This window comes from Pteropus vampyrus, unplaced genomic scaffold (assembly GCF_000151845.1).
Source record: "Pteropus vampyrus isolate Shadow unplaced genomic scaffold, Pvam_2.0 Scaffold140, whole genome shotgun sequence".
Taxonomy (NCBI): Eukaryota; Metazoa; Chordata; class Mammalia; order Chiroptera; family Pteropodidae; genus Pteropus; species Pteropus vampyrus.
Window position 1 is genome coordinate 5,880,828 of NW_011888921.1, and position 27,886 is coordinate 5,908,713.

The 27,886-nt window shown below is 34.2% G+C and overlaps 1 protein-coding gene and 1 pseudogene across 9 annotated transcripts in view; both read left to right on the forward strand.

Moving 5' to 3' along the window:
- The window catches only part of LARP4 (La ribonucleoprotein domain family member 4), a 151,800-nt gene extending 126,218 nt beyond the window's left edge, over positions 1 to 25,582 (forward strand). For 3 of the 9 annotated variants that reach the window (XM_023535496.1, XM_011368319.2, XM_023535497.1), the window contains 9 exons: positions 3,878 to 4,090; positions 4,586 to 4,689; positions 5,539 to 5,601; positions 8,996 to 9,208; positions 9,808 to 9,856; positions 12,270 to 12,431; positions 16,886 to 17,010; positions 17,127 to 17,295; positions 21,156 to 25,582. In XM_023535496.1, coding sequence (XP_023391264.1) covers positions 3,878 to 4,090; positions 4,586 to 4,689; positions 5,539 to 5,601; positions 8,996 to 9,208; positions 9,808 to 9,856; positions 12,270 to 12,431; positions 16,886 to 17,010; positions 17,127 to 17,295; positions 21,156 to 21,494 — 1,437 coding nt within the window. In that variant the 3' untranslated portion in view covers positions 21,495 to 25,582. The remainder of the gene's footprint in view (positions 1 to 3,877; positions 4,091 to 4,585; positions 4,690 to 5,538; positions 5,602 to 8,995; positions 9,209 to 9,807; positions 9,857 to 12,269; positions 12,432 to 16,885; positions 17,011 to 17,126; positions 17,296 to 21,155) is intronic. The other 6 variants (XM_023535493.1, XM_011368320.2, XM_011368321.2 and 3 more) reach the window with 6 other exon arrangements.
- LOC111744762 lies at positions 5,934 to 6,052 on the forward strand (annotated as a pseudogene).
- Positions 25,583 to 27,886: the final 2,304 nt, after the last annotated feature.

The window sequence follows — 27,886 nt, forward strand, 5'->3', positions numbered from 1 at the left end:
TAGCTGTAGGTTCGTCATATGTGGCCTTTTTTATGTTGAGGTATGGTCCCTCTATCCACAATTTGCTGAGAGTTTTTATCAAAAATAGTTGTTGAATTCTGTCAAATGCTTTTCCAGCATCTATTGATATGATCATGATTTTAGCCTTCATGTTATTTATGTGGTATATCACGTTAATTGATTTGTGGATGTTGAACCAATCTTGCATTCCAGGAATTAATCCCATTTGGGTATGATAGATGATCTCATTAATGTATGCTGATTCGGTTTGCTAATGTTTTATTGAGGATTTTTACATCTGTGTTCAGGGATATTGGCCTGTAATTTTCTTTTTTTGTGGTATCTTTGTCTTGTTTCTGTATAAGGGTAATACTGAACTCATCAAATGAGTTTGGTAGACTTTTTTCCTCTTCAGTTTTATGGCATAGTTTGAGAAGGATAAGTATTCTTTGAACGTTTGGTAAAATTTACCTGTGAAGCCATCTGATGCAGGACTTTTGTTTGTTGGGAGTTTTTTGATGAATGATTCAATTACGTTTATAATAATCAGTCTGTTTAGATTTTCTATTTCTTGATTCAGTCTTGTTAGATTGTATGTTTCTAGGAATTTATCCGTTTCTTCCAAGTTGCCCAATTTGTTTACGTATAATTATTTATAGTATTTTCTTATAATCCTTTGTATTTCTGTGGTGTTGGTTGTCACTTCTCTTTCATTTCCGATTTCATTTATTTTTCTTGATGAGTCTGGCTAAAAGTTTATCAGTTTTATCTTTTCAAAGAACCAGCTCTTTGTTTCAGCTCTTTCTTTTTTATTGTTTAGTCTTTCAGTTATTTCTGCTCTCATCTTTATTATTTTCATCCTTCTGCTCACTTTGGGCTTTGTTTACTGTTCTTTTTCTGGTTCCTTTAAGTTTAAAGTTGGATTGTTTATTTGAGATTTTTCTTGTTTATTGAGATAGGCCTCTGTTGCTATGAATTTCCCTCTTAGAACTCCTTTGGCTATGTCTCATAGATTTTTGGGAGGTCATTGTATTTTCATTTTCATTTCTCTTTAGGTGTCTTTTAATTTCCTCCTTGATCTCATAGTTAACCCATTTGTTGTTTAGTAGCATGTTATTAGCCTCCACATGTTTGTGTGTTTTTCAGTTTTCTTATAATTGATCTCTAATTTCATACCGTTTTGATCAGAGAAGATGCTTGATATAATTTCAGTCTTTATAAATTTATCGAGAGTTATTTTATGGCTTAACGTCTGGTCTATCCTGAAAAATGTTCCATGAATTCTTGGGTGAAATGTTCTAAAAATATCAGTTAAGTCCATCTGGTATAATGTGTTATTTAAGGCTATTGTTTCCTTGTTGATTTTCTGTCTGATCTATCCATTGATGTCAGTTGCATGTTTAAGTCCTCTGCTATTATTGTATTATTGTTGATCTCTCCCTTATGTCTGTTTATATTTGCTCTATATATTTAGGTGCTCCTATGATAGGAGTATAGATATTTACAAGAGTTATATCTTGTTATTGAATTGATCCCTTTATCATTATGAAATGCTCTTTATGTTTTGTTACAGCCTTTGTTTTAAAGTCTGTTTTGTCTGATGTATGTATTGCTACACCAGCTTTTTTCTATCCCTTTCAATCTGTGTGACTTTCACTTGATAGTGGGACTCCTGTAGGCACCATATACATGGGTCTTCTTTTTTTGTCCATTCCACCACCTTTTGTCTTTTAATTGGAGTGTTTTATCCATTTACATTTAAAATCGTTGTTGATATGATATGTATCATAAAATGTTATTACCATTTTTTTAACTTTTTTTTATTGGTTTTGTAGTTCATCTCTTTTTCATTCTTTTGCTCTCCTTTCTTGTATGTATGTAACTTTTCCAAACTATTTTTTCAGTGTGTATTCCTAGTTGTTTGAGGTCACCGAAATTTCTGTTTGATTGTCTCTGCATTCAGCTTGTGACCTGAGAAAGATTTCCATAAATGTCTGACTCCAGATAGGGTAGTGGTGGTGATGAAGGATTCTGTCACTTTAAATCTTCTGGTAGCTGTCACCAGCTGTGATGGAGGCCAGAATTAAGGCAGGCATCAGCACTAATCCCTCAGGAATCCACCAGACCAACGACAACACATCCCAAATTTTTGAAGGACAGAGTCCTCACTACCTGCCTTGGCACCAGCTAGCCACTCCCAGAACACAGGCTGCTGAGAAATGGAAATGGTAGCTACTTTTTTCTCACTTCAGAAAGATCAGCATCCTTTCCCTTCATTAAGCACTCCCCTACTTGTCATGAGTGTTCAAACTCTCCTGAGTCCTGTGTTACTTTTTTGGGGAAATGATACTTTGTAGTGTGCGGGCTATGTACAAGGAGTGCTTATGATGATTGATTTGGTCATTGTTCCTAAGCCTTTTCATTGGACAGAGCTATTAAATATGTGTTTTGCTTTCCTTTTTTTTTTTTTAAGACAAAATATGTCATGATTTTATACTGATGCTTCCAGTTTAAATTCAAGCAACATCGTTTTTATTTCTTCAATCTCACAGCTGTGTCTCCTTTCTCCAATGTGAAAAGTCTCATCTCAATGACTTTAATATAGCTGCTAATTAGATATATTCCAAAATCACCTGTAAATGTATTAGAATACAAGCAGTATAATTCTGGAAATAAATTAAGAAATTTTCCATACTTCGTCTTGTGGTTTACTCCTAAAGAACATTCATAACAGTTGATTTTATTATGATTCAGAGTAACTTAGGATTTCTTTGTATTATTAATTGGATGCACATTTAGGTTCATTTTGCTTTTCACTTTTACAAATTAATTTCTTTTTATTTTCAATATATACATGGATCAAAAGTAAAATATCTAAAACAGTATATTAAATACATATTCACATATATGTGTGTATACAAGTATATTCATATCCCCATCTGGCTTAGCTAAAGAACAGTTTACTACACATACTGTTTCTTGCCTTGCCTCTTTTTTTTTTTTTTTTTAATATTCTCTATATTCTGGAAATCACTTCATATTAGTATTTAGAGCAGGTCTTCAGTTGTTTTTTCATCATCATGTTAATTGTGTGCATATACTGTGGTATTGTCAGTCATTGATGAACTGTTGTGTCGTGGGTGTGTGTGTGTGTGTACATACGTGTGTGTCGGGGAGAATTTTTCTCCCCCTCCCTGTTACAGTTAGTATCAGTGAATAGCTGTGTGCATTTATTTTTTAAAACCTCTTTTTGGTCAGTGTATATTTGGGAAAGATTTCTAGAAGTGGGATTGATGAAAATATAGAAAATGTGTTTGTATTTTGTAAGGTATTGCTAAATTTCCCTTTTTTAAGGGTTGTGCTGTTTTGTTTGCCCCGTCATCAGTGTATTAGAGTGCCTGTTTTGCCACAGACTTATCAGTAGACTGTTTTCAAGTTTTTGGACTTTGGCCAATTCTATAATTAGAAATAATTTTTAATTGCATTTATCTTATGAGCAAGGTTTAATATCTTTTCATGTTTAAGAGCCATTTGCCTTTTATTCCTGTGACTTCTGTTTTCTCTAATTCATTTTTATGTAGGATTCTTGGGTTGTTTTTTTTTTTTATCTCTTTTTATATATTAGAAATATTAGCCCCATCTGTGCTAAGTTGCAGTTTTACAGTTTTGTGGTTCTAGTTTATTTGTCGTGATATTTGCCATGCAGAGTTTCTTTAATTAATTAAAACTGTCATTTTCTTTTGCTTTACTGATTCTACAATAGGTAGACAATAGGTAGAAATAATATAGTGTGAAATGTTAAAAATGTTAATTATATATATTTATAAAAATATACACTTAGTCCTTTGTTATTGTAATGTGTTCCTCTTGCTTCTAGGCAAGGATAAAAGCCATCAATACATTTTTTGCTAAGAATGGTTATCGATTAATGGATTCTAGTTTGTATAGTCAGCCCATTCAAACTCAAGCACAGTATGCCTCACCAGTCTTTATGCAGCCTGTATATAATCCTCACCAACAGTACTCGGTCTATAGTATTGTGCCTCAGTCTTGGTCTCCAAATCCTGCACCTTACTTTGAAACACCACTGGTAAGTAAGATCCTTCTAGAATAATAAAGTTTTTCACTCAAGCTGAAATTTGAAAAAATCAGCTAGACTAAGAGTTCAGTTTTTTTTTTTAGTGTTGTATTGTTATTATGTTCTGATTTTTAAGTAATGATAATATCTAATCCCCCATAGCAAATGTACACATATGACTAAGGCCTAAGCTATTGTTCCCTATAATTTTATTTAGATTTTGCTGAGTTAGAGACTGGATAATTCTTGAAAGATTTAAATTGCTTTCAGTTTTGTGAAACTTTTTCAGAGAAAAGTGCTCTTTATTAAGTAGTGAACTAAGATTCTTCATTCTGTAAACAAGTGATACTTAAAGTATTACAAAAGTAAATAAGTAAAATCTTTACAATTATTTTTGTCTTATAAAGAAAGTGATGCTAGGTTAGGTCATCAGAAATTTCTTACGAACTTCACACCAGATTTTGCTTTTACAATTAATCGTTTTTAAACATTAAAATTTTCTTGTAGGCTCCCTTTCCCAATGGTAGTTTTGTGAATGGCTTTAATTCACCAGGATCTTATAAAACAAATGCTGCTGCTGTGACTATGGGTCGACCATTCCAAAAAAATCGGTAAGATAAAAGCATGGCTGGAATTTATTGTAAACAATTCCCAATACTTCTTATAAAGTTACTGTTTGCATAGCAATGCTTATTTGCAGACTCAATACATATCTATTCTTTATTAAAATTTTCTTTTAATAAAGAATAGAAAAAATATTTCATGGTAGCAACATAAGATCTGATGTCTGAATGCCATTTAATGTGTTAAATAGGTACCATTTTGAAGAACTAATATTTTTGAGGACAGAAATGTTACCTGAATTGAGTGATAAATGCTAGGAATGTGAATTATTTAGGATTTCTAAGAAATGACTTTTTGAAATGATTTTCACAAACTATAATGTAAAAAAGACAATAGCTAACACTTATTGGGTATTTAATGTCTAAAGCTCTGTTTTAAGGGCTTTATATGTTTTATCACGGTTAATTTTCATAACTCTGTAAGCTAGATACAGTTATATGTATTTAAAAATTAGAAAATTGAAGCATACAAGGTTAAGTATCATATCTACAGGCATGTAGCTAGTTGCTGGTAGAGCCAAGATTTGAGCCCAGGCAGTTTGACTCCAAAGCCTACACTTAAAACATGATGTCCTGAACAAATTATTGAGAACTTTGGAACCTTTTGCTGTCATGTAATATATTAATATGTCTCTTAAGTTTTATTCTTTGTATAGACATCAACTGACAGTAATTTGGTATATATTATGACTTTTTAACAGAATATGAGTAACCAAAGCAAAAAGGGCTCATATAGTGGTTTAGATGTATTTAATAGTTTCTCATTTGTCATTTTTTGTTTGCTTATTTTGTAATCCTGGGTTTTGTTTTTGTTTTTATGAAATTATTTCTTTTCAGTGATTTTCTCTTACCAGATCTTGTTCTCCCAGTTGATTCTTTTTGCCAAGGAGACCATACAGGGTATGTTTTTCCAAGATGACTTCTAGGAATTTAATTCTTTTTTGTAAGGTTTTTCTAAAACATACTTCACTGGAGAAAGAAGCTTTATAGCAGAGGTCCCCAAACTCTGGGTCGCGGATCGGTCTGGTCCGTGGCCTGTTAGGAACCGGGCCATAACAGGAGGTAAGCGGTGGTCGAGCAAGCGAAGCTTCATCTCTATTTGCAGCTGCTCCCCAGTGCTAGCATCACCACCCCAGTTCCACCTCAGATCATCAGGCATTAGATTCTCATAGGAGCACCTGTCCCTGGTGCCAAAAAAGTTGGGGACCACTGCTATTAAAAAATATTATTCTGTCTATGGCCATGCCACCCTGAACGTGCCTGCACTTGTCTGATCTCGGAAGCTAAGCAGGGTCGGGCCTGGTTAGTACTTGGATGGGAGACCACCTTGGAATACCAGGTGCTGTAGGCATTTAAAAAATTCCTATATATATATTCTTCTCAGTGGATTCTAGTAGCATTCATATGTACTACCCTCTAATAGTTAAAATTTTTGTATTCATGTTAACTGACACATTTGGTTAAAGCTTTTGAAGGTCATTTTTAAGTGTTAGGAAAATTTTACTACAGATACATTCTTATTGCTTTATGAAGTTTCAGATGAGTTCTCTTCATATCATAAGAATGAAAGATTTTTTTTAAAACTAAAGTTTATTTGTGCTTTTCTAGATGACTCTTAGTTTGGTAATACACTAACAATTAACTGCAAAATTCAAATATTGCTAAGACATATGAGTTAGAAGTACAGTGAGCCTTAATTACACACATTGTCCTCAAACTCCCATCCTTTTGTTGAAAAAAAGATTACTTTATTAGAGACAAGGATGTTATATCTGGAAAGACCAGATTGTTATGATGTAGTTTTAAGTCCTTTTTCAAATGAAGAAAGTGAAAGTTGAAGAGGACAAATATCTTGCTAGACTTAGAGGACTAGTTATTATTAACAGATCCGAGATTTAAAACATTTTCTTTTCCTCTACTATAGCTGGTAAAGTTTTTTCTTAAAAATAATTCAATTAGAGCAAGTGACAATTTACAGTTCTCCTTGTGAAGAGGTACAAGTTTTTCATGATTAGAAATAATAGCTTTATAAAAATATATATTGATTTCACATTTCTTTAAAGGGGCGAATTTTGCTTTAAATAGTTAAGTTCAGTAGACATCTTTGTTATGAGGTAGACTAACAGCAATTTTTAACTAAGAACTAAAAGTACTGATGTTCGCAGATGCTTGAGTTAAGAATGCATTAAGAGTGTACACAGTGCTCCTTTATTGTCACTTTTCTTTGTCTGCTGTGCTTTCTTGGTGAAGGGGGTAAGATTACAGTAAGAAAGCCAAGAATGATAGTCAAGTCATCCTGGCTTTTATGGAGGTGTACCTGTGGTTTTGAATGAAGATATAGGGCCAGTTTATTATAATTTTGCTTGTTATTCAAACCTATTTGCGTACAATTCTTTTCCATGTTTGACTAATACAGGTTGTTAATTTTTAGTTACAGAAATAGTACATGAATATTTCTTATAAAAATGCAAGTATTACAGATGAAACTAAAACAGCTTTGTTTCCTTCTTCTAAGAAGTGACCATTCCCAGAGCTTTCTTTTTGTCGGTCAAGGAGAAAGTAACCTTTGAGATCCCATTTGCAGTTAATTATATTATTAACCTTGTAACAGCCCGGTGATGATCACTAGACCTACTTAGAGAGAATAGGACTAACTTTCAAAAGTTTGGGCATTTTTCTACCTTTCATACTTTATCTTTCTGTCACTTTCTTTCTTTCTTTCTGTCTTTTATCACTTCTTTCTTTTGCCCAGACTTGAGATTGGAAGTCTCTCTCAGTGAAGGGTAAGATTATGAGATCTGAGGGCTGTTTAAACCTAATAACTTCTTCATTGAGTGTATTGAAATGCAGTGAGAAAATTTAGGTGAAAGTTTCTGAACAGATAATGTAAACAGCATATCTACTTAATGAGGCATTTTCAGATATGATGGATAATAAAAATATTTTGAAAATTACTTTGTGTTAGTTAACGTACTGTAATTTTGATTGCTATTAAAAATCTATTTTGTGGCAGAAAGTAATTAACTGGAAAAGTATCATCTCACATTAAACTCAGCCCCAACTTTGTAGTCTGAGTTTTATCTTTGTTTTAATAGTAGTAACCCAATTTTTTATGTTCTTGTAAAATAACCCAATATTTTACGTAAAGAGTAAAGTAGGATAGCTGGAGATGCTATTGGAATTAATGTTTAATTGTCAGGCTTATAATTATTATGAGGTTTTAAATCCTTATTCAGATAACTGGGAATTGGCAATGTGTTATAAATATTATGAATTTGTAATTATGAAAGTAGTCTATAAAAATGGAGTATATAAACTGCAAGCAAGGGACCAGATGTAAATCTCATAATCCTTGTTTAATCTACAGTCAGTTGCATGGACTGTCTAAATCTTTTCACTATTGATTAAACTGCATTCTCTCACTTTTACTGTACCCTAGCTTCATCTGTTTACAAATTTTTAGAGAGTTGGGTACATGCACACATCATCCAAGATAAAAGCTTCCTTTGTTAGAAGTAGGTTTTTTGTTTTGTTTTTACCAGATTCCATCCTTTAATTCCGAAGTCATGGCAGGCTACTAATTGCATTATATTTCTCTAGATTTTTGTCCTACATATGGATCTTTGAACAACAAATTTTATTCGGTGAGAGATGCTTAGTAAGAAGCTGGGATTTTTATATATTCCACCATTTCTTACTGTTTTTTTCATTATCACTTCCTGAAAGAGGCCTTTTAGATTTATTTTTCCTAATTTCCCATTATGAAAATTTAATACTAGAGATTATGGTATATCTATTTATGTATATATGTATATCTGTGCTTTATACATAAGATGAGTAAGATTAAGATTTTCCCCCTACCTCAAAGAACCAATTTTTACTCCCTTTGCAGGTGATGTTGCCCAATTGAGAATGCATGGCACAGAATCTTTAATAACCTTAAAGTCTGACTGATTTAGATGTGTCAAGACTGCAGCTTGTGTTAAAGAAAGTAGCTAAAATCCTAGTTGTATTCTGAGTATTGATATAGAAGTAGCTTTATCTTGAAGAACTTTGGATCTTCCCCCAAATCTCTCCAAACAACTTTTTAATGTAAATATTCTTTACCTTTTAAAAATAACACGTCTGGGATATAAAAGGGTTTATATTTTTATATAACAGTTTTATGTCTGTGGACAATCAGGATACAGCAGAAAGCAATTTTTAACTTGGTTTATTAAGAGTTTGTACCATTAAGAAGAAAGATTTTGTCTTGATTTTTCCTTTCATGTATATAATTTTATATTTCTTATAGTGTAAAGCCTCATTTTAGGTCATCAAGTGGTTCAGAACACTCAACAGAGGGCTCTGTGTCATTGGGGGATGGACCATTAAACAGATCTGGTTCAAGGAACTTTCCAACTGAACGGCATAACTCTGTAGTAACAGGGCATCAGGAGCAAAGCTACCTTCCAAAAGAGACTCCCACTTTACAGATTGAACAGAATGGGGACTATGGTAGGGGCAGGTAAGGAAATATGGTATTAAATATGAAAATAAGGTATATGGAACATCTTTTTAGATTTAATTGTTAGTGTATGCTAAGTAAATACATTGTTATATAACATGGGTTAGTAGTTTTTTATAATTATTAAGAAATTTACAGCATCCATATAGAATATAGCTCTGAGTCAGAGATTTATAAAAGTTATGCTAAAGTTCTTTATAGTTCATTGAGGAAAGAATGACTTAGATAAAATTCCATCTTTATTATTATTTTAATTTCTTACAACTTCTAAACTATGGGAATGGAGTTATATATTGTCTACCCTGCCCAAACAAAACAAAACAAAAATTAACCCTAGTATGTTTCTGGTGTGGAGAGAGTGCTTCTAATAAAAATGTGCCCAAATACTTCATGGTGGGGGTGGTAGTAGTTGAAGTTTTTGGTAGGTTAGCCCAGTATCCCTTCAGAAGAATAGATAATTGTCTTTTAACAATAATGGAGATTTAGAAAGTATAGATACTTAAAATAGAAATTCACACATCTATGATTGAGTGTATAAATTTGAAGAAACTTAACAAGTTCCTCCTACTGTCCTCTTTTTTGTTTGCCGTTGTTAAAAGGAGAACTCTTTTCAGAGGTCGAAGACGACGAGAAGATGACAGAATCTCAGTAAGTATTTTTTACCTTTGATTACTTTTGTTCAGCCCCCCCCCCTTTGTAATTTACTATGGCATTGACTGTGGTCTACCTTTTTGAGTTATTTTATTGATTATAGCATTCAGCAAAAGTAAATAGTGTCTGTGCTTGACCCTGAAATATAGACCCCTTCCACACCTACCCACTTCTTAAAGTACACATATAGTTAGGGATTTGACCTGTGTTGTTCATTTTTTTAAAAAATTACTTGAATACCTAATATTCACATGGTTTAAAAATAAAAAATATGAGTTTAGCTCTTGCTTTTCTAATGGACATTTTGTAGTTTGAATCTTTTGATCTTACAAACAGTGCTATTACAAACCATGCAGTGATAACCTTATACAACCATCATTTCCTATGTGTGCAATAATATTTGAAGGAGAATCTCTAGAATTGGGATTCCTGGATCACAATTAAATAAGTTGCTGCTAGATAGCTTTCTTATAGGGGTTGTGCCAATTTTCATGCCAACAAACAGTGAACAAAAGTTCATGTTTATCTATAGCCTTACAGAGTATATGATTTTTTGCCCATCTGATAGTGCATATTGTTCACTTTTAAAGCTCTGTCGGATGGTGCTGGAAACTGTCACACTATTTATTATTATTTTGGGCCAGTGTTCTACCTACTGTTGGTTATTGTTCCACTAATCTTATAAAACCACCTAAAGAATATTTTTCATGGTTCTAGACATGTTCTTACTTGAATATTAACTTATCTAGGTTCAAATTATTCATATTTTGATTCTTGTGGTTCATTAAGACTGCTATCTCTTAACTGGGACCAGAAGGAGTTGAGGAATAAAAATGATGTTGGAAGATATGGAGGTCTGAAGAAAACCCTTCCTAGAATTTACAGATATCTCATAAATGTGTAATATATGCTTATTTTACATGTATAAGTAGTGAATTTTATACATATAAGCAATATACATATAGTTTACTATTTGGTATACATATTACATAGATATAAGTATACATATATCACATCATGAGTAGTGAAAACATATACATTTTCAAAGAAGGAAATATATTACATTATAATAAGAAGTTCTTAAGTCATACTGTGAATGCTTTAAAATGGTTTTATTTTTCATTTCTAGCTTTCTATACCATGGGCAGCCATGAGACTTTAGGGAACAACTTTTTAAAGATATCATTATAGCAGTCCACATCAATCTTCAAGTTGCCCTGAACAATTGAGAAGAGAGGAGAGTTTAGGTTTCAAGTCTGATTAATATGTTGAAAATGGATTGATAACTGATGGTTGAGATGAAGGAAAAGGAGACAGGCATGCTTTCCAGTAGGAAGGGTAGAGGTGGAGGTGCCCTTGTGCAGAAGGGAGATATTAGCTAGAGATAAAATTTGGATTTGTAAGCTTATATACTTGGGGGATATAGTAGCTTTGGCTGAAAAATGAGATTATTCATTATGTTGTTTGAACTATCCAAGCAAAATCTGAGTGGAGATGATTGCTAGGCAAGTGGATGTCTGGGTTTACGGTGAAGATCTGGGCTGAAAATATCTGAAGTGTACAATTTGATGATTTTTAGCAAAATTTCAGAGGCGTGCAGCCAAAAAGTCACAAAAAGTGAAAAAGATTGTTTTAAGGATTGCTCACATATATAAATATTAGTTGTAAGTCATGGAAAATGGATATCACACAGGGAGAGTATGGAAAGTGAGAAGTAGTAACCATAGAGAAATCAAAAACCATCAAAAGAAGTGGGCAAGGAGAGAAGAGCACATGATTGTCACGTCTGAGAATCTTGTGAAAAGGGTATCACAGAAGCTAAGGGAGAAATGAGCTCCCCAAGGAAAGAATGTCTACTATGCCAAATGTTAGAGTGAAGTCAGGAAAAAGAGTCTGTCCGCTTTTGCGTTGTGGAACGCATTGTGACTTGTCAAAACAGTTTTAGTGGAGTGATGAGCACAGAGGTGAGGAAGTAGAGGAGGAGGTACAACGAGTGAGAGATTTGTCAGAGGGAAAGGGAAAGATGAGATTTTTTAAGGAAGGATATTCTCTCTTGAAACTATATGGAAGGAGAAAAGATGATTGCAAATTTATGTGAGGTAAGGTTTTTTGTTTTTATTTTTGTTATGAAAGGGGGTATAGCACATTTAGAAAGCAAAGAATGGTGGAGATTTATTAGAAGGTTTAGGAGTGTGGCAAAGTTTGCAAAAGAAACAGAAGGAGCTGGCTAAAGGTAGGTTGGATTGATAAAGACTAATAAGAGCTCAACTAAGATGAGAAGCTAAGAATTTATAGGAGAACAATGCTGTGCATTAGGGTAAAGTTTGTTTTTTGAAGCTTTCAGCTTCTGTGGTACAGGATTAGAGAATGAGATAGGCATATGACCTGTTCTATAATTTGTGTGTTTTAGAGAACCCATACTTCAACAGCTGAAGTAAAGGCTCCAACACCAAAGTTTGACTTATTAGCCTCAAATTTTCCTCCTTTACCTGGGAGTTCATCAAGAATGCCAGGTGAACTCGTTTTGGAGAGTAGGATGTCTGATGTTGTTAAAGGTGTCTACAAAGAAAAGGTAAACACTGAAACATGCAATCTTTTACCTTATGGGACTGTATTAACCTATGTTTTCAGGGTTATTAAATTTTCGTTTGCACTTAATTAGTACTTCTAACTTCTTCATGGGGTTTTCAGCATACTTTGAGTATTATAAAATGATTTATAATAAAGCTACACAAGGTCAGTAGAATGTTTCTTCACTTTTGCATGTCTTTATATCAGTTGCTCAGTGTAATAGAACTGATTAATGCAAGCTGAATGGAAAGCATCATTTCCACTTAAGTGCCTGTACTTAACCAATGTTGTAAATTAATTCTAAGCTAGTTGGGTAAACTCAGCCTTTTAAATAATGGAGAGTTGGTGTCAAAAGGTTAGGATACCCCATCCTACAATATTTGAGTATAGACCTCTCCATATGCTAAAACCTAATGCCCCCACAAATTTTTCTCATTTTCTGCCTTTTTTTTCCTAATTCAATATTTATTTTAATAGTACATGTCCACTGTATATCTAGGCTTATAATGAAAATAGTAATCCCCTGCAACCATTTTTCAACTTAAACTATTTCTCCTGACGTTTATCCCTAATTAACATGGTACTTCATATCTAGGATACCATCAATTATAAGATGCCCCATTTTTTTTAGTATCTCTAAATTGCCAGTTAGACTATGACATGCCATCATTTATAAGTCACATCTCAGTATTACATATTTTTTTCATAACTGAGACTTACAGTATACTGTTAGTATTTCTCTTTTTTTGTACTTTCGGTGGCCTGCTGCACAGTTGTATTCCTGCAACTTCCCTTTGCCATTATTCTGAGAGTTCCTTTATTCTCTTTAGTTGGATTCCCTCTTTTTCTTACTTTTGTTTTACTTTCCCATATTGGTGGGTCACAAGTTCCCAACCTTCCTGAATATAAGTGGCTTTTAGTATAAATTTCTTGAGATCTTGCATTCTGTAAATGTTTTTCTGTTGTTGCACTTGATCTTTACCTTATCGCTAATGAATTCGCTATTAGAAATCATTTTCCCTTGAAATTTTGAAGGCGTTTCTCAGTCTTATTAAAAAAATTATGCAATATTGTAGTTATTTTATCAGTTCGAAGGTAGACATTTTTTCATGTTTTCCACCTTTGAAAATCAGGCTGTCTTAAAAGTGATTGTAGTTAAGTGGCAGTGTTTTTTCTTAGTAGTATATAAAATAATGGTGTTTTACAATTGATGTCTACTTGGAATTGAATGAGATATGATATACACGTACAGACATTTTTAAAGAATAATGAAGTATACTTCCCTTTTTAATCCCACTCACAATCGTGGACTGTAAACATCACCAGTGTCTTAGCAGTGCCATGTGTCCCTCCTTATTTAGTTCTTCCTATTCCCCTTTTCTCCTCCCGAGAGATGAACATTATCCTGATATTGCCGTAATAATTTTATTGCTTTTCTTCATAGTTTTACCATTCTGGGTTAGGAAACTTTTTTCTGTAACGAGCCAGATAGTAAATATTCTAGGTTTTGTGAGCCACATACTGTTACATATTCTTTGTTTTTAGACCCTTTAACCCATTTACTGTTTGCCCCAAGGATACTCGCCTGCTACCCTTGCAGCGGTAGCGTCTACCCCGTTAATTTTCCAGATTACAGTCTTAACCTCACTCCCAAAGTTTGCCACGAAATATCTGGCTTTTATTATTATTTTCATATCACTCTAGTATATTGATAGTCTTTGGAAACAAATAACATCATTCTACTTATAGCATTCTGTTTTCAATAGTGGTATTTCCATTTATAAAATATAGTAATTCTCGATTGCTGAAAATGTCAAATCCTAGAAAACGTAGCATTCCTATGCATGATGTTAAATGAACGCTGACAGCGAGCTGCACTATTTTTTTCTAAATGATAAAAAGGTTGCAAACTATAAACCATTCTTAGCTCATAGGCCATACCATCACAGGTCACAGGCTGAATTTGGCCAGCAGGTCTTGGTTTACCAACCACTAACCTAAACATATATTGTTGATTGTGCTTGTTTTTGAACCTTCAGAAATGGAATTATACAATATGTATTCTTCTTTTACTTTTTTCCTTCTGTATTGTATGAAATTCATCACTGTTGATATGGATGACTAGTTCATTTTGCACTGTCATGTAATATCCTATTGTAAGAATATAACATTCATTCTACTGAACATTGAGCTGTTTTTTTTGTTGACCATTATAAGCGATGCTGCTATGAATGTTCACACTTTCTGTTTATGTGAGCAAGAATGTTTTTAGGGTATAAACTACGTATATGTACATATATCCTATTCCCAAGGTGTACACATGGTGGCATTTTAAAAAAAATTACTGTTGGGATTAAAGTATTTTTTCATGTTTATTGACCATTGGAGTTTCATTTTTTATAAAGAGTCTTTCAAGAATTTGGTACTTTTTTATTGGGTCATCTGTATCTTACAGATTCATGAAATTTTTTATATATTCTGGAGACTAATCCTTTGTCAGTTTTGTATATAGTTTTCAGTCTTTAGTATTTGTGGGTGAAAAAAGGTTCTTAATTTTAATATGGTTATATTTATCAGTCTGTCTTTTTATGGTTTGTTCTTTTTATACCTTGCTTAGGAAATAACCTAGCTTCCAGAGATTCTTTTCAGAAACTTATGGTTTTGATTCCTGATCCTTCTATGACCTGTTTGGTTTCTTTTTTTCCCCCTCTCTGGAGGCTTTTAGGATATTTTATTTATCCCTAGTGTTCTGTGAAATTTCAGTGATATGTCTTGCTATGGCTCTTTTCATTGATTTTAATTTCTAGGGCCCTTTTTTTCTTTTAATTGTGTTAAAATACACATAGCATAAAATTTACCATCTTCACCATTATTAAGAGTGTACCCTTCAGTAGTGTTAAATACATTCACCTTATTGGGCAACCAATCTCATGACTCTTTTCATCTTGCAAAACTAAAACGTTCTACCCATTAAACAGCAACTCCCTTTCTCCCTTCCCTCAGCCCCTGGCAACGACAATTCTGCTTTGCCTCTATGAATTTGACTGCTCTAGGTACCCCATATAAGTGGAATCATAGTGTTTTGTCTTTTTGTAACTGTTTTATTTTACTTAGCATTTGTGCTCAAGATTCATCTATTGTTGTAGTATGTCAGTACTTCATTCCTTTCATTGTGCAATAATATTCCATTGTATGTATATACAGTAGAATATCCTTATCTTCAGTTTCTCTTTCCATGGTTTTTGTTACTTGTGGCAACCACAGTCCAAAAAATTAAATGGAAAATTCCAAAAATAAACAATTTGTAAGTTTTAAATTGCATGACAGCGTGCCTGGGATATGAATCATCCCTTGTCTAGTGTAATACACTGTATGGGCTACCCGGCCACCATTAGTCACTCTTGGTTATCAAATCCACTGTTATAGTGTTGCGGTACTTGTGTTTAAGTAACTCTTATTTTACTTAATAATGGCGCCAAAGCTCAAGAGTAGTGATGCTGGATATGCCAAAGAGAAGCCATGCATTGTTTCCTTTAAGTGAGATGGTGAGTGTACTAATATTTTGAGAGACAGACCAAATTCCAAAACTTTTATTACAGTATATTATTATAATTGTTCTATTTTGTTATTAATTATTCTTATTAATTTCTTACTGGGCCTAATTTATAAATTAAACTTTATCATAGGTATGTATATATAGGAAAAATCATAGTATATGTAGGGTTCAATACTGTCTGCAGTTTCAAGCATCCACTGGGGGTTCTTGAAACATATCCCCTGTGGGTCAGGGAAGACTACTGTTTCACATTTTGTTAATCCATTCACCAGCTGAGGAACATTTAGGTTCCCATTTTCTGGCTATTACGAATAATGCTATTAAAAACATTCGTGTATAGGTTTTTGTGCAGACATGTATTTTCTCTTGGGTGTGTACCCAAGAATAGAATTGCTAAGTTTTATAATAACTCTTCGTTTAACTTTTTGAGGAACTGCCAGACTATTTTCCAAAATGGCTGCACCATTTTACATTGCCCTCAATGTATGAGAGTTCCAGGATCTCCATATTATCACTAACATTTGGTATTGTCTGTCTTATTGATTCTAGCCATCCTAGTGAGTGTGAAGTGGTTTCTCATTGTAGTTTTGATTTGCATTTCTCTAAGTTTTTAATAATGAGCATCTTTTCATATATACTTATTGGCCATTTGTATATCTTATTTGGAGAAGTGTCTAAGTGTTAAAAAATTTATTTTTCAGTTACAGTTGACATTCAATATTATATTAGTTTTGGGTGTATGGCATAATGGTTAAACATTTATGTAACTTATGAAGTGATTCCCGCAATAAGTCTAGTACCCACCTAACACCATTACAAAGTTATTACAATATATTGACTGTGTTTCCTATGCTGTACTTAACTATAAGTGCAATTTTGAAATGTGTTTTTACTTTAAGGATAATGAAGAGTTGAGAGTTACTTGCCCAGTGCCTGCAGAGGATGAGCAGACAGACTGTACCTCTGCCCAGCAACTCAATATAAGTAGCAGTCCTCCATGTACCACTGAGCCTCCTGCATTAAGGTACAGGTTTCAGTATAGAAAATCTTCCACATTATGATTACTTTTTCTTCTGATCATTTGCTCACCTGTTTCTGTGTGCTATACTAAGTCTAATGTCAAGCTCTTTTTTTCCTTAGCACAACTCAGCAAGAAAAGGATCTAATAGAGGATTCTACTGTTCAGAAGGATGTTCTCAGCCAGACAACTATATCAGTTTCTTCCCCAAGTATTGCAAAGCCATCAAGGACAAATACTGCTTCACCATGTAATAGTAACATAAATGCAGCTGTGACTGTGGCTCTACAGGTAACTTGATGGATTTAGTTTATGTGAGAAAAATATATATAAGTTAAATAATAAGGAATTATTTTTTTCCTGTAACTCTTTGCTAGAGCAGGCTCATCTGGGGCTGTCGTCATCCAAAAGAAGCTAAAGGAATTTAAAGTCACCATGAAGAAATGGGAAATTTTAGCCATGTTGAGGGAGTGAAGAAGTTATTATTTATTATTTCTTTTCATTGCTTTTTTTTCTGATCATATTATGGTTAAGTGAAGCTCTTATCCAGATTATGTCATATGTTTCATTTCTGGGATAGTGTCAAAAGGCCTTGAGTCTCTTGATATTTTTTGTATGATACTTAACAAGTCTATGGAACCCATGAGGGGGCCCCTCTCATTTTTATTCAATTTCTAGAATCATTTTTTTAATAATAATTTTTTATTTTTCAGTTATAGTTGGCATACAATAGTATATTAGTTTCAGGTGTATAACATAGTGATTAGATAGATCTATAAAACTCACAAAGTGATCACCCAAATAATTCTAATGCCCCTCTAACACCATACAGTAATTAAAATATTATTGGCTATATTCTTTATGCTATACTTTCTATCTACATGACTATTAGTAACTACCAGTTTGTACTTCTTAATCTCCCCGCTTTCCACCAAATCACTCAACCCCCTTCCCATCTGGTAACCATCAAAATGTTCTCTTTACCTATGAGTTTGTTTCTGTTCGTTTGTTTGTTTCGTTCTTTAGATTCCACATATCCATGCAATCATGTGGCTTCTGTCTTCCTATCTGACTTAACTCCACTCAGCACACTACATTCTAGGTCCATCATACAATGTCTTTCCCCATTCCTCTACATTTAGTCTGTAGTGTCTTCTAATCTAAAGCAAGTTTCTTGTAGACAGCACATGTAGAGATCTTGTTTTCTTATCCATTCAGGCACCCTCTATATTGAGTACTTGAGCACTTAATTCTTTTTCATTTGAAGTACTTGTTAATAGTTATGTAGTTATTTCTATTCTTTAATCATATTTTTGCTACATATTTTTTCTTCTTTCTAAAGAAGTTCCTCCAACATTTCCTGTAATGCTGGCTTGATGATGATGCTTTAGCTTTTTCTTGTCTGGGAAACTCTTTATCTGTCCTTCGACTCTAAATTCTAGCTTCGCTGGATAGGGTAATCTTGGTTGTAGATCCTGGGTTTTAATCACTTTGAGTATTTTGTGCCAAGCCCTTCTGTCCTGCAGAGTTTCTTTCGAGAAATCAGCTGCCAGTGTTATGGGAGTTCCCTTGTTAGTAAATAACTGCTTTTTTCTTGCTGCTTTTAAGATTCTCTCTTTGTATTTAACCTTTGAGATTTTAATTATGATGTGTCTTGGTGTGGGACTCTTTGGGTTCATCTCTTTTGAGACTCTCTGAACTTCCTGGAGTTGTATGTCTATTTCCTTCACCAGTTTAGGGAAGTTTTCCATCATTATTTCTTCAAATAGGTTTTCAAATTCTTGCTCTTTTCCTCCTTCTGGTATCCCTATAAGGCGAATGTTGTTACGTTTGATATTATCCCATAGGATCCTTATATTATCTTCATTATTTTGGATTCTTTTTTCTTGTTGCCATTCTGATTGTTGTCCTCTGCTACTCCATCCTCTATAATGGTGATTCAATCTTCCCCGCTTCCTCTACTATGTTGATTCCCTTTAATGTACTCTTCATCTCAGATATTATATTCTTCATTTCTAACTTGACTCCCTTTTATAATTTCCATCTCTATTTTTATGTTTGTTTGTTTGTTTGTTTTTTTAATCTCTCTGTTAAAGTTTTCAATGAGTTTATCTATTCTTCCCCTAAGTTCCTTGGGCATCCTTATAACCAGTGTTTTGAACTCTGCATCTGATATATTGCTTGTCTCATTTTGGTGAAATTTTTTTCAAAGCTTTGTTCTGTTCTTTAAGTGGGACATATTTCTTTGTCTCCCCATTTTGGCTGCCTCCCCTGTGTCTGTTTCTGTGTATTGGGCAGGGCCCTTAAGTCTCCCAGTCCCAGTAGAGTAATTTTATGTAGTAGGTGTGCAATGGGGCCCCTTGGCACAGACCTGAGAGGGGTCCAGCTGCAGGCCAAGTTCACCTTCAGCCTGTGTACCCCCAGGGCCACCTGATAATAGTCACCAAGCAATCTATATATGGCTGCCACCCGTGCTAGGCTTATAGGTGCCTCAAGGCGTCAAGTCCAAAACCGAGGCTGGCTGCTACTAGTGGGGCTGCTCAGCAAGAGGTGCCGGGCACGCTGAAGCCAGATGCTGCCACTTTGGATTTTGTGAGCCTTTGAGAGATTTTATGAAAGTTCGAAGCAGGTGTCAAGATTGTGTGGATTAAAATCACTGGAAGCAGCTTGGGTGGGCCCACAAGTTGGGGGAGGCGGAGTCTCAGGGAATCCCCTGGGCGGAGTGACCTCTGTTACCCAGATTAATGGCGCCTTTGTCTTCAAGATGGGATCAGGGAGGGCTCATCAGGGAGAGCTCAACAAAGGAACGATGGCTTCTGCCTGTACCTCTGTCAGGGAGCAGATTGCCCCTTTACCTCTTCCCCGAAGCCTGACCGCTCAGCGCCCCTCAAGCAGCTGCCACAGCACTGGAGTTCAGAGTGAGTGAGTCTGTTAGTAAGGCCGGGCATGGGCCCTTTAGGAAGACGGTCTCTGCTTTCTGCAGCCCACTGTCTCACTCAGCCACAACCTCTGCTACAGGTTGTGGAAACTTCTCTTCCTGGCACTGGAACCCTGATCTGGGGAACCCAGTGTGTGACTGGGACCCCTCTCTCCTCAGGTGGGGAAGGGGGCTTTATAGCTAAGATAGCCATCCTAATCATCACCACTCGCAGTTGTGGGACCAGCCCGTTTTGTGTCTTTGCTCCGCCTGTTTTGAGGTGACCTGTTGTTTGAGGTCACCTAGTTTTAGGGCTTCCATTCAGCCACAATTCTGGTAACTCCACATACTGGTTGCTCTGTAGTTTTGTTATAATTTTGGTGTGGTTGCTGAAGGAGGTGTGTACAGCTTTTACCTTCTATGCCATCTTGAGTCCTAGCCCTCAGAATCATTTTTATAATTAGGAAAATACAGAAAAGCAGGGGGAAAAAACTTACCTATAATCCTGGAAACAACCTAAATGTCTAACTTACCTATAAGTTACCTATAATTTACCTATAATCCTTTCATTCATTGATACCACTAGTAGCATTTTGGTACATCTCTATTTTTTCTAGGTTAAGAACATTTTATCTTGTCATTTAACAATAACAGTAATAATAGAATATCAGCTACCAATTATTGGATGCTTACTATCTGCCAGGACCACTGCTAAAGACTTATTACATACTTTATCCCATTTTCATGTCACCCCTATTCTTTTTCAGATGAGGTAATTAATTAGTCTTCTATTAATATATGATTGGTTTCCAGCTGCTCTGCTGAGGTTCTTGTGGAATCCTTCTAGGGGTTCTTTGTAGCCAGGGAAGAGAGAGTGAAACCATTTTATTTCATCATATGGCTGGACAATTATTAATTTAATCTGTCCTTATTATACATTTAGGATGTTTCCAGTTTTTTTTATCACAATAAACAATGTGACATGAACATCTTTCACATAAATTCATCAAGAGAAATTATTGTTTCATACATGTTTTTTTTTTAAATCATTTTCAACAAATGTATTTCTTTAAAGATTGTACTGATATCCTTTAATAGCATTGTATATGAGAGTGCCTATTGCCCTTTCATAGAGGATAACTTCCCGATTTTCTTGTGGTTAATACTATTCTTTTGTACTTTGTTACTTAGAGAATGTCCACCATAAATTTTTTTTGTTATACTCATTTTAAAGGAACCCCGAAAGCTAAGTTATGCTGAAGTGTGCCAGAAGCCCCCTAAAGAGCCATCTCCAGTTCCTGTGCAACCGCTACGAGAACTTCGATCCAATGTAGTGTCTCCTACCAAAAATGAAGAGAATGGAGCTCCTGAGAAGTCCATTGAGAAACCACATGAGAAGCCAGAAGCAAGGGCTAGTAAGGATTATTCTGGCTTCCGAGGCAATACCATTCCCAGGGGAGCAGCTGGAAAAATCAGGGAACAGAGACGCCAGTTTGGCCATAGGGCTATACCTCAGGGAGTGACTCGACGTAATGGCAAAGAGCAATATGTGCCACCCAGATCACCAAAGTAAAAAAACAAAAACTATTCAAAAACTTCTCTCTCTTCCCATTAAACTGTAGCCGCCGTGGCTGTATTGAACTGTTTTGGAGGGGAGTGGGTAGCCAGGAAGGAAACAGGAGAAAGTATGTCTTTAAATCATTATGGATTTTGGAGTTATAAGCAGTAGAATCCCAAAATTCATCTCTAAAGTGATTTTAAAATGCTGGAGGATTCCAATCAGTATAAATATATATATATGTATACATATATAAAAATATAATTTTTCTATTTTTGTTTTTGATTTTAATTTGCAGAGATCTTCTGCCTGGAATCAATTTTGAGGGTTCAGATTTAGCTTGGGGAAAAAAACATATTACACATCCTTCAGTATAAGAGATGAGGGAGTGAGAGAAAATATTTTTTGAAGAAGCATTTCTGTAAAATTAGATATTACTTTTTTTAATCTATTTAAAGTTTGGCTTGGAGAATGCCATCTCTGCCTATATGGCCTTGTGTTGCAAAGCAGATCAGTGGCTGGGGTGCCTGTTGTGTGAGTGTGTGCAAGAGTGATTGGAGCCAAATCTGTTGTCATGTTAGCAAATGATTTGAAAACTGAATGTAATACATACTTGAGTAGATTTTTTTTTCCAGTTTGAAATGTAGTCTCTTTTTGACCTTACTAATATTTCATTCAACATGAAGTTGTTAAACTCTGATTGTACTTGGAGATGTGACTACCAATCAGTTTGATACTCAAGGAAAGAAGGGGGTTATTCAAAAAATTGAAAATCTGTCTTAGAGCTGAATGGATAGGTCAAATGGACTTTAGAGGTTTAAACAGCCCTGTGATTTTTTTCCCCCTAAAATAGGAAACTATTTATTTTTGTTACTGCATTTGTTACTCTCTGTTCTTTGACTACCATCCCCCTAAAGCAAAATAACCAACCACCTACATAATTGTATGTTTCTAACTGCCTCAACCAGTCTAATCAAATCATATAACTGTTCTAAATTTCTGAATTGAACGGTGAAGTATTTATTCTTCTGTTCATGTATTTAGAACTTTAGATCCCAGAATGATAGGGCAGACTGACCCTACAGTAATTTATTTGTGTTAGTGTTAAAGATGAAACATTGTAATTGACTCTCTTAAAGTGTTAAATAGTATAGAAGTAAAAATAATTTTTAAAGGCTTAATTTGGGGGCAACTTTTTCTATTTACAATGTATTTATCATCTGCCTTCCTTTCCTTTCTCAAAAAAAAAAAGTAATAAGTAAATAAATACAGTTTGGAATTCACAAACAACCAGCAAGTCATGAGATTTTTAAGTTAAGGTAAGAGAGATAGTTGAAGAAAATTAATACATAGTTTCTCAGTGAATAAAGTTATAGCTCTCATATTAAATAGGCAAGTTTACATGCTGGTGTTTAGAAAATGGCTATAAAATATTAAAAACCATGTTGCATTAATCTGTTTTAAGTCATACCATTTTCGGAGTTCTGTGTAAGGTGGGGTTTGTTTTCTTTTTAGGGATAGTTTGTAATAGTAGTAACTGTCCCTCATGTTAGTGAATTACATATGTACAAATTGAAACTGTAAATTGTGAACACTGGAAAGCACCATTGTGACATAGAGTAAACATCTTAGTAATATATTAAAATGAATGTAAATGGAGGTTAAAATTACATTACTGTGAAACTCATCTTCCAACTCTAAGTTAAGCTTTGGAGATTTGTATTAGTAGGTAACTGTTCAAAGCTTTGAAAACACTGCACATTTCTGTACAAGCCAGAATTATCATTTCTTTGTAACTTATTCAGCTTGGCAACTGCTTTTGATTTGGTGGATTGATAACGTGGTATAATATATTTAAGTAGTTTGAAACTATTTGTTTCTACACACTATTTTTTTAAATCATCTACTAGGTGAAACATACAATTAAACTGCCTGTGCTAAAATTTGGGGGAAGTTTAGGTCCTTTAAAAAAAGTATTAATAATCATTGACTACATCTATGATAAAAGTGCTTATTTTGGTTTACTTAGATAATGCTGCAGTTGGTGGAAATGATAAACATTTAAAGTGTTAACACTCTGTGAATGCATTGGATTTAAGAGAATAAACATTTTATAAAAATCACTTGGCAAGGATTATAAACTTAATTATTGCACTTAAAACAAAACATGACTTTTTTTACAATGTGTCACAGAAGTGGGCTTGTATTACTTGTATGCTTGTGTGACTTACCCAACTTTTAAAAACTATTCTACTTGAAACACAAGAAGAGTTTTCTTTTTGAAGAAAGTGCTTTTGCCCAAAATATTATTGAAAGTAGAAATTTAAAGACATGACCTCTTAAAATTTCATATAAAATATATTGTTTTAATTTAATTTGCCTCATTACAGCTAATAGCTCTCATTTTGATGGGGTGTACAGAGAAGAATAAATATGTGTGTGTACATAAAATATATATATTCACAGTATGTATTTAGCATTTATTTTATTACAGCAGATTTAAGGTTTGTATGTAAATGATGTTTATGAAACTTGGCTTTTATTCCCCCAGCATTACTCTGTAACTGATGAAGATTGGGCATTCATTGGAGTTCAGCTATTTATTTGGTTTTTTAGAAGGAGGAATTTAAATGTCAATTTTTTCTCTTCATCCTTATGGCTTAACACTTTCTTGGGTTGTTGGAGGCTGAAAGTAGATAGAAATGATACTGAGTGTATGGTATAGTGATTTTTCTGCCATAGTTCTTATTGCATGAAGAGAACAAGTCACACAGGTTCATCACCTTACACTCCATAGAGAAGATTTATAGAGATATTGCAAAATCTATCTCCATTTTCTATCCTGATAATTAAGGTTTTCATGATATCTAGGGCCTGTCTCTAATCGGAGTAACTACATTTTTGCACACATACACTGGCATTCAAAAGAATGATCGTTTTTCAACTGGATTTTGGAAGAAGATAAAATCTTTCAGAGATAATGGGTTTTTATTGTCATCTTATGTGCTCAGTATGCATGTGATCAAATGACATGCAGATTTTAAATTTATTTTTGGTTCCTAAAATTAAGGTAGCTTGAATATTGTTTCACATTCCTTTTTCTTTTTAAATAACGAGGTTGGCTTTGCAAAAGGCTTAAATGATGAAATATTAGCATCTGCTGTAATAGAAAATAGTATTTAAAAGTTACTGAATACTTTCTCTGGTTTTATTAGTTATGGCCTTAATATTTAGTCTTTTAGCTTACATATCCTCTGGTTTTACTTTGACACAGTCGAGCAGCACTGGGGTTAAGTCTTTGATATTTATGTTGGCCATGTATATTAACCATATTTTAAAAGTATCCATTTTGTTAGTTTTTACAGAAAAGGTAAAATGCAAGAGAGCACTATGTTCCTTTTGAGAGATTTTTATAAATTCTTAACTATGCGATGGGGTTTTTTTCCTAATTTTTTATATTTCTTACAATTTGGTGGCTGTTAATTTAACTTTAGGCTTTTTGGTATATACTAATTTAGCTAGTCTCAGCTTCCAAGAAGATACATCAACATTTCAGTTTTCATTAGCTGAATGAAGACATTTTAAGAAGTTGAAAGAAAATTTTTCTAGTTGAGAATAAATTCTTTCAAAATTCATCTGATTATTAAATAATATAAAAGTTTTTTAGCTAAGAACTTCTTATGAATTGCTGAATAGATGGTTCCTAAAAGTACAACTCAGATACCAACAGGCTGTGCTTAAAATAAAATGGTTTTATTTTCAGTTTTGCAGCACAAAACACTCATTAGCATATAATTCAAAGAAACATCCACACTGATTTTTTTTTTTCCCCTGATTCCGGTGTCCTTTGAGCGACATCTCTTAGATGTTCCGGTTGATGGTCAGAACCAATTACCTGGCTTCTATTTTGTCCGTTGCTTAGGTTTGTTCCTGTTGTCAAAACCGCCTCCCACCACCCCCGCAAAATGGTGTGACACATGCTCATGCATATTATGTTAAAATGAGTACATCCTTGTATTTGTATTTTTGTTTTCAACATTGCCAAGGTGCTATGGGAAATTAAAGTAACAAAAATTAGAAAAAAATAAAATTATTTAAAAGCAGGACTGGTTTCCTTTTCTCCAGGTGGTTTATGTCTAATGACTACTTGTATTTACTTTTTGATAATTTTATGTTTCCCACTCTCTAGTTCCATCACTATTCCTGTCTCAGCTGGTTTTTTATTTTGTTTTGGGGTGGGGAGAGGAGGTAGGATAGATTTCATCCGTAAAGTGAGGGCAGAGAGCTAGAAGATTCAGCTTTATGATTCTGGAGTTTTCTTGTTATTTTTGTATTAGAAACAGTTGAAGGAGAAAAAATCACAGGGTGATGTGCAGCTTAAGGATTTTGCCTTCATTGGGCAGATTCTGACCTTGACTTGGTTATGTAAATTCTCGGCTTTTTAAACTTTTATTTCTGAGAGGAAACCACTAGGTTACCCTTACCTTTTCAGCCACATCTTTGCTTTGATGGTATCAAACCCTAAAGTTAAAAGGCTTTGGTAGCCTTTTAAAGGGAAAGTTCACTGGGAAATTTAAATGGGTCTATTAAACTTTTTAAAACTATGATAAGGCAAAAATGGAAAAGCTGAGTGAGTCTCTAGCTTTTTAACAGCTGTTATCTGCAAATTAATGTGGCAGCTCAACTTTAATAAATACAGTAGTCCCCCCTTTTCTGCAGTTTTGCTTTTTGAGTTAAAATGGATACATATTTCAAGGGTCTCATCACTGAGATACCTTATATATTTATGCCTTGTTAGAAAATATTAACCTAAGTATGTCTCCAAGTTTATATTTCAATGATATGCCTGGAAGTTTTTATGAAAAGTTTAACATTACTACTAAAGAATTGTGAATTTCCTTAAAAGTCTCAAGACTATCAAGAATGTCTTTCGTTTGTGTGAGGGTTTAAAGGAATTGGGTTGTCTTTACTTTCTTCATAATGCTCCCAAATAAGGACCTTCTTTTTCTTATGTGGGAAGGAGCAAGCTAGCTAAATGTTACCTTTCAAAATTCATTTTGCCAGCTCTTGTGCATATATTTGAAGTTGTACTTCTGTTTCCTTCGTGCACCTGCTGTATCGAACTTAATGAACTGTAGTAGGATTTCAGCCTCCCTTTAATATTATGTAGGCTATTATCTTTACACACTTGTATTTTGAATGATGCTTTTAAGTTCTAATTTTGCTTTTTTTGCATTCCAAATTCTGCCTATACAAGTAACTGACCATAACTTGTCAAAACTGAGGGTATTGACTTAGTATTAAAGCTAATCATGATAGGTGAAGTGGTCATTCAACCAGTATTTATTGCACACTACATTCCAGGCAGTGTGCTAGGCAGCAAAAATAAGATTCCTGCCCTTATGGTGCTTAGCATGAAATAGTCATATAATTAACTGCAAAATTAGACCAGTAGTAAATATGAAAGCTGGAATTAGAATCTATGCTGTTGGAGTGGAGGATGATTCAGGGATAGAATGCTTCCTTGAGAAAGAGGGAGGAATGATAATTTAGGTGAGTAGGAGGTGGTGTTCCAGAGTAAGAAACAACTTGCACATACCACTTTGTAATGTCCTGGAAGAATTGTAAGGTCCTGTAGATACAGCATGGGGAACATCGTTCCATCTTCCAAACTGGAAAAGTAACCAGGCTCTTGGGATTTAAAATTTGTGCATTATGGAGAGCAAGATGGGAGACCAGTTGGCTTATACCTGATGTATAGTTGGAGCAAAGTGGAATATTTGAGAAGCTTTTAGGAACAAGGATTTGAATGGATTAGATATGCAGGAAGAGAGGAAGGTATCAAAATGATTTCATGAATTTGTGGCTTTGTGGGACTGGATGAAAGTTTGTGCCATTCATCACAATTGGATACATTGGCAAATGTGGGGAGGGAAATATGAGTGCAGTACTAAAAATCATTCCTTTTAAGTTCAAAAGACATAATTCATCTCTAGCACAGGGTGGTTTTCATTAGATTCTTTGAGCTAATTTTAAAAGTGTTAGGGACAGGGCTAAAAATTGTTTTATATATGCCCCTATTTCTCTAAATTGTTACCTTAAATCCAATCATCCTCTCTCCCACCTGGGCAGTCTCCAGGCCACTAACTATTGTACTAAGCACTAAACATACGATTTTATTCAAGTGCTCACCAGTAAGGTCTGTGACACAGTACTGGAGAGGAATAAAAAGCATAAAGCTTGTCATGACTTTATTACCTCTAAACATTTTATTTGTTATGAACTTATTTTTCTATCTGTAGATCCCGAAAAGATACAATTCATGCCCACCTTAGCAAACTAATTGTGTCCTAGAAATAATGTAACACTCATAAACATGGCTTGAAAGTTGTAGAATTTGCATATCA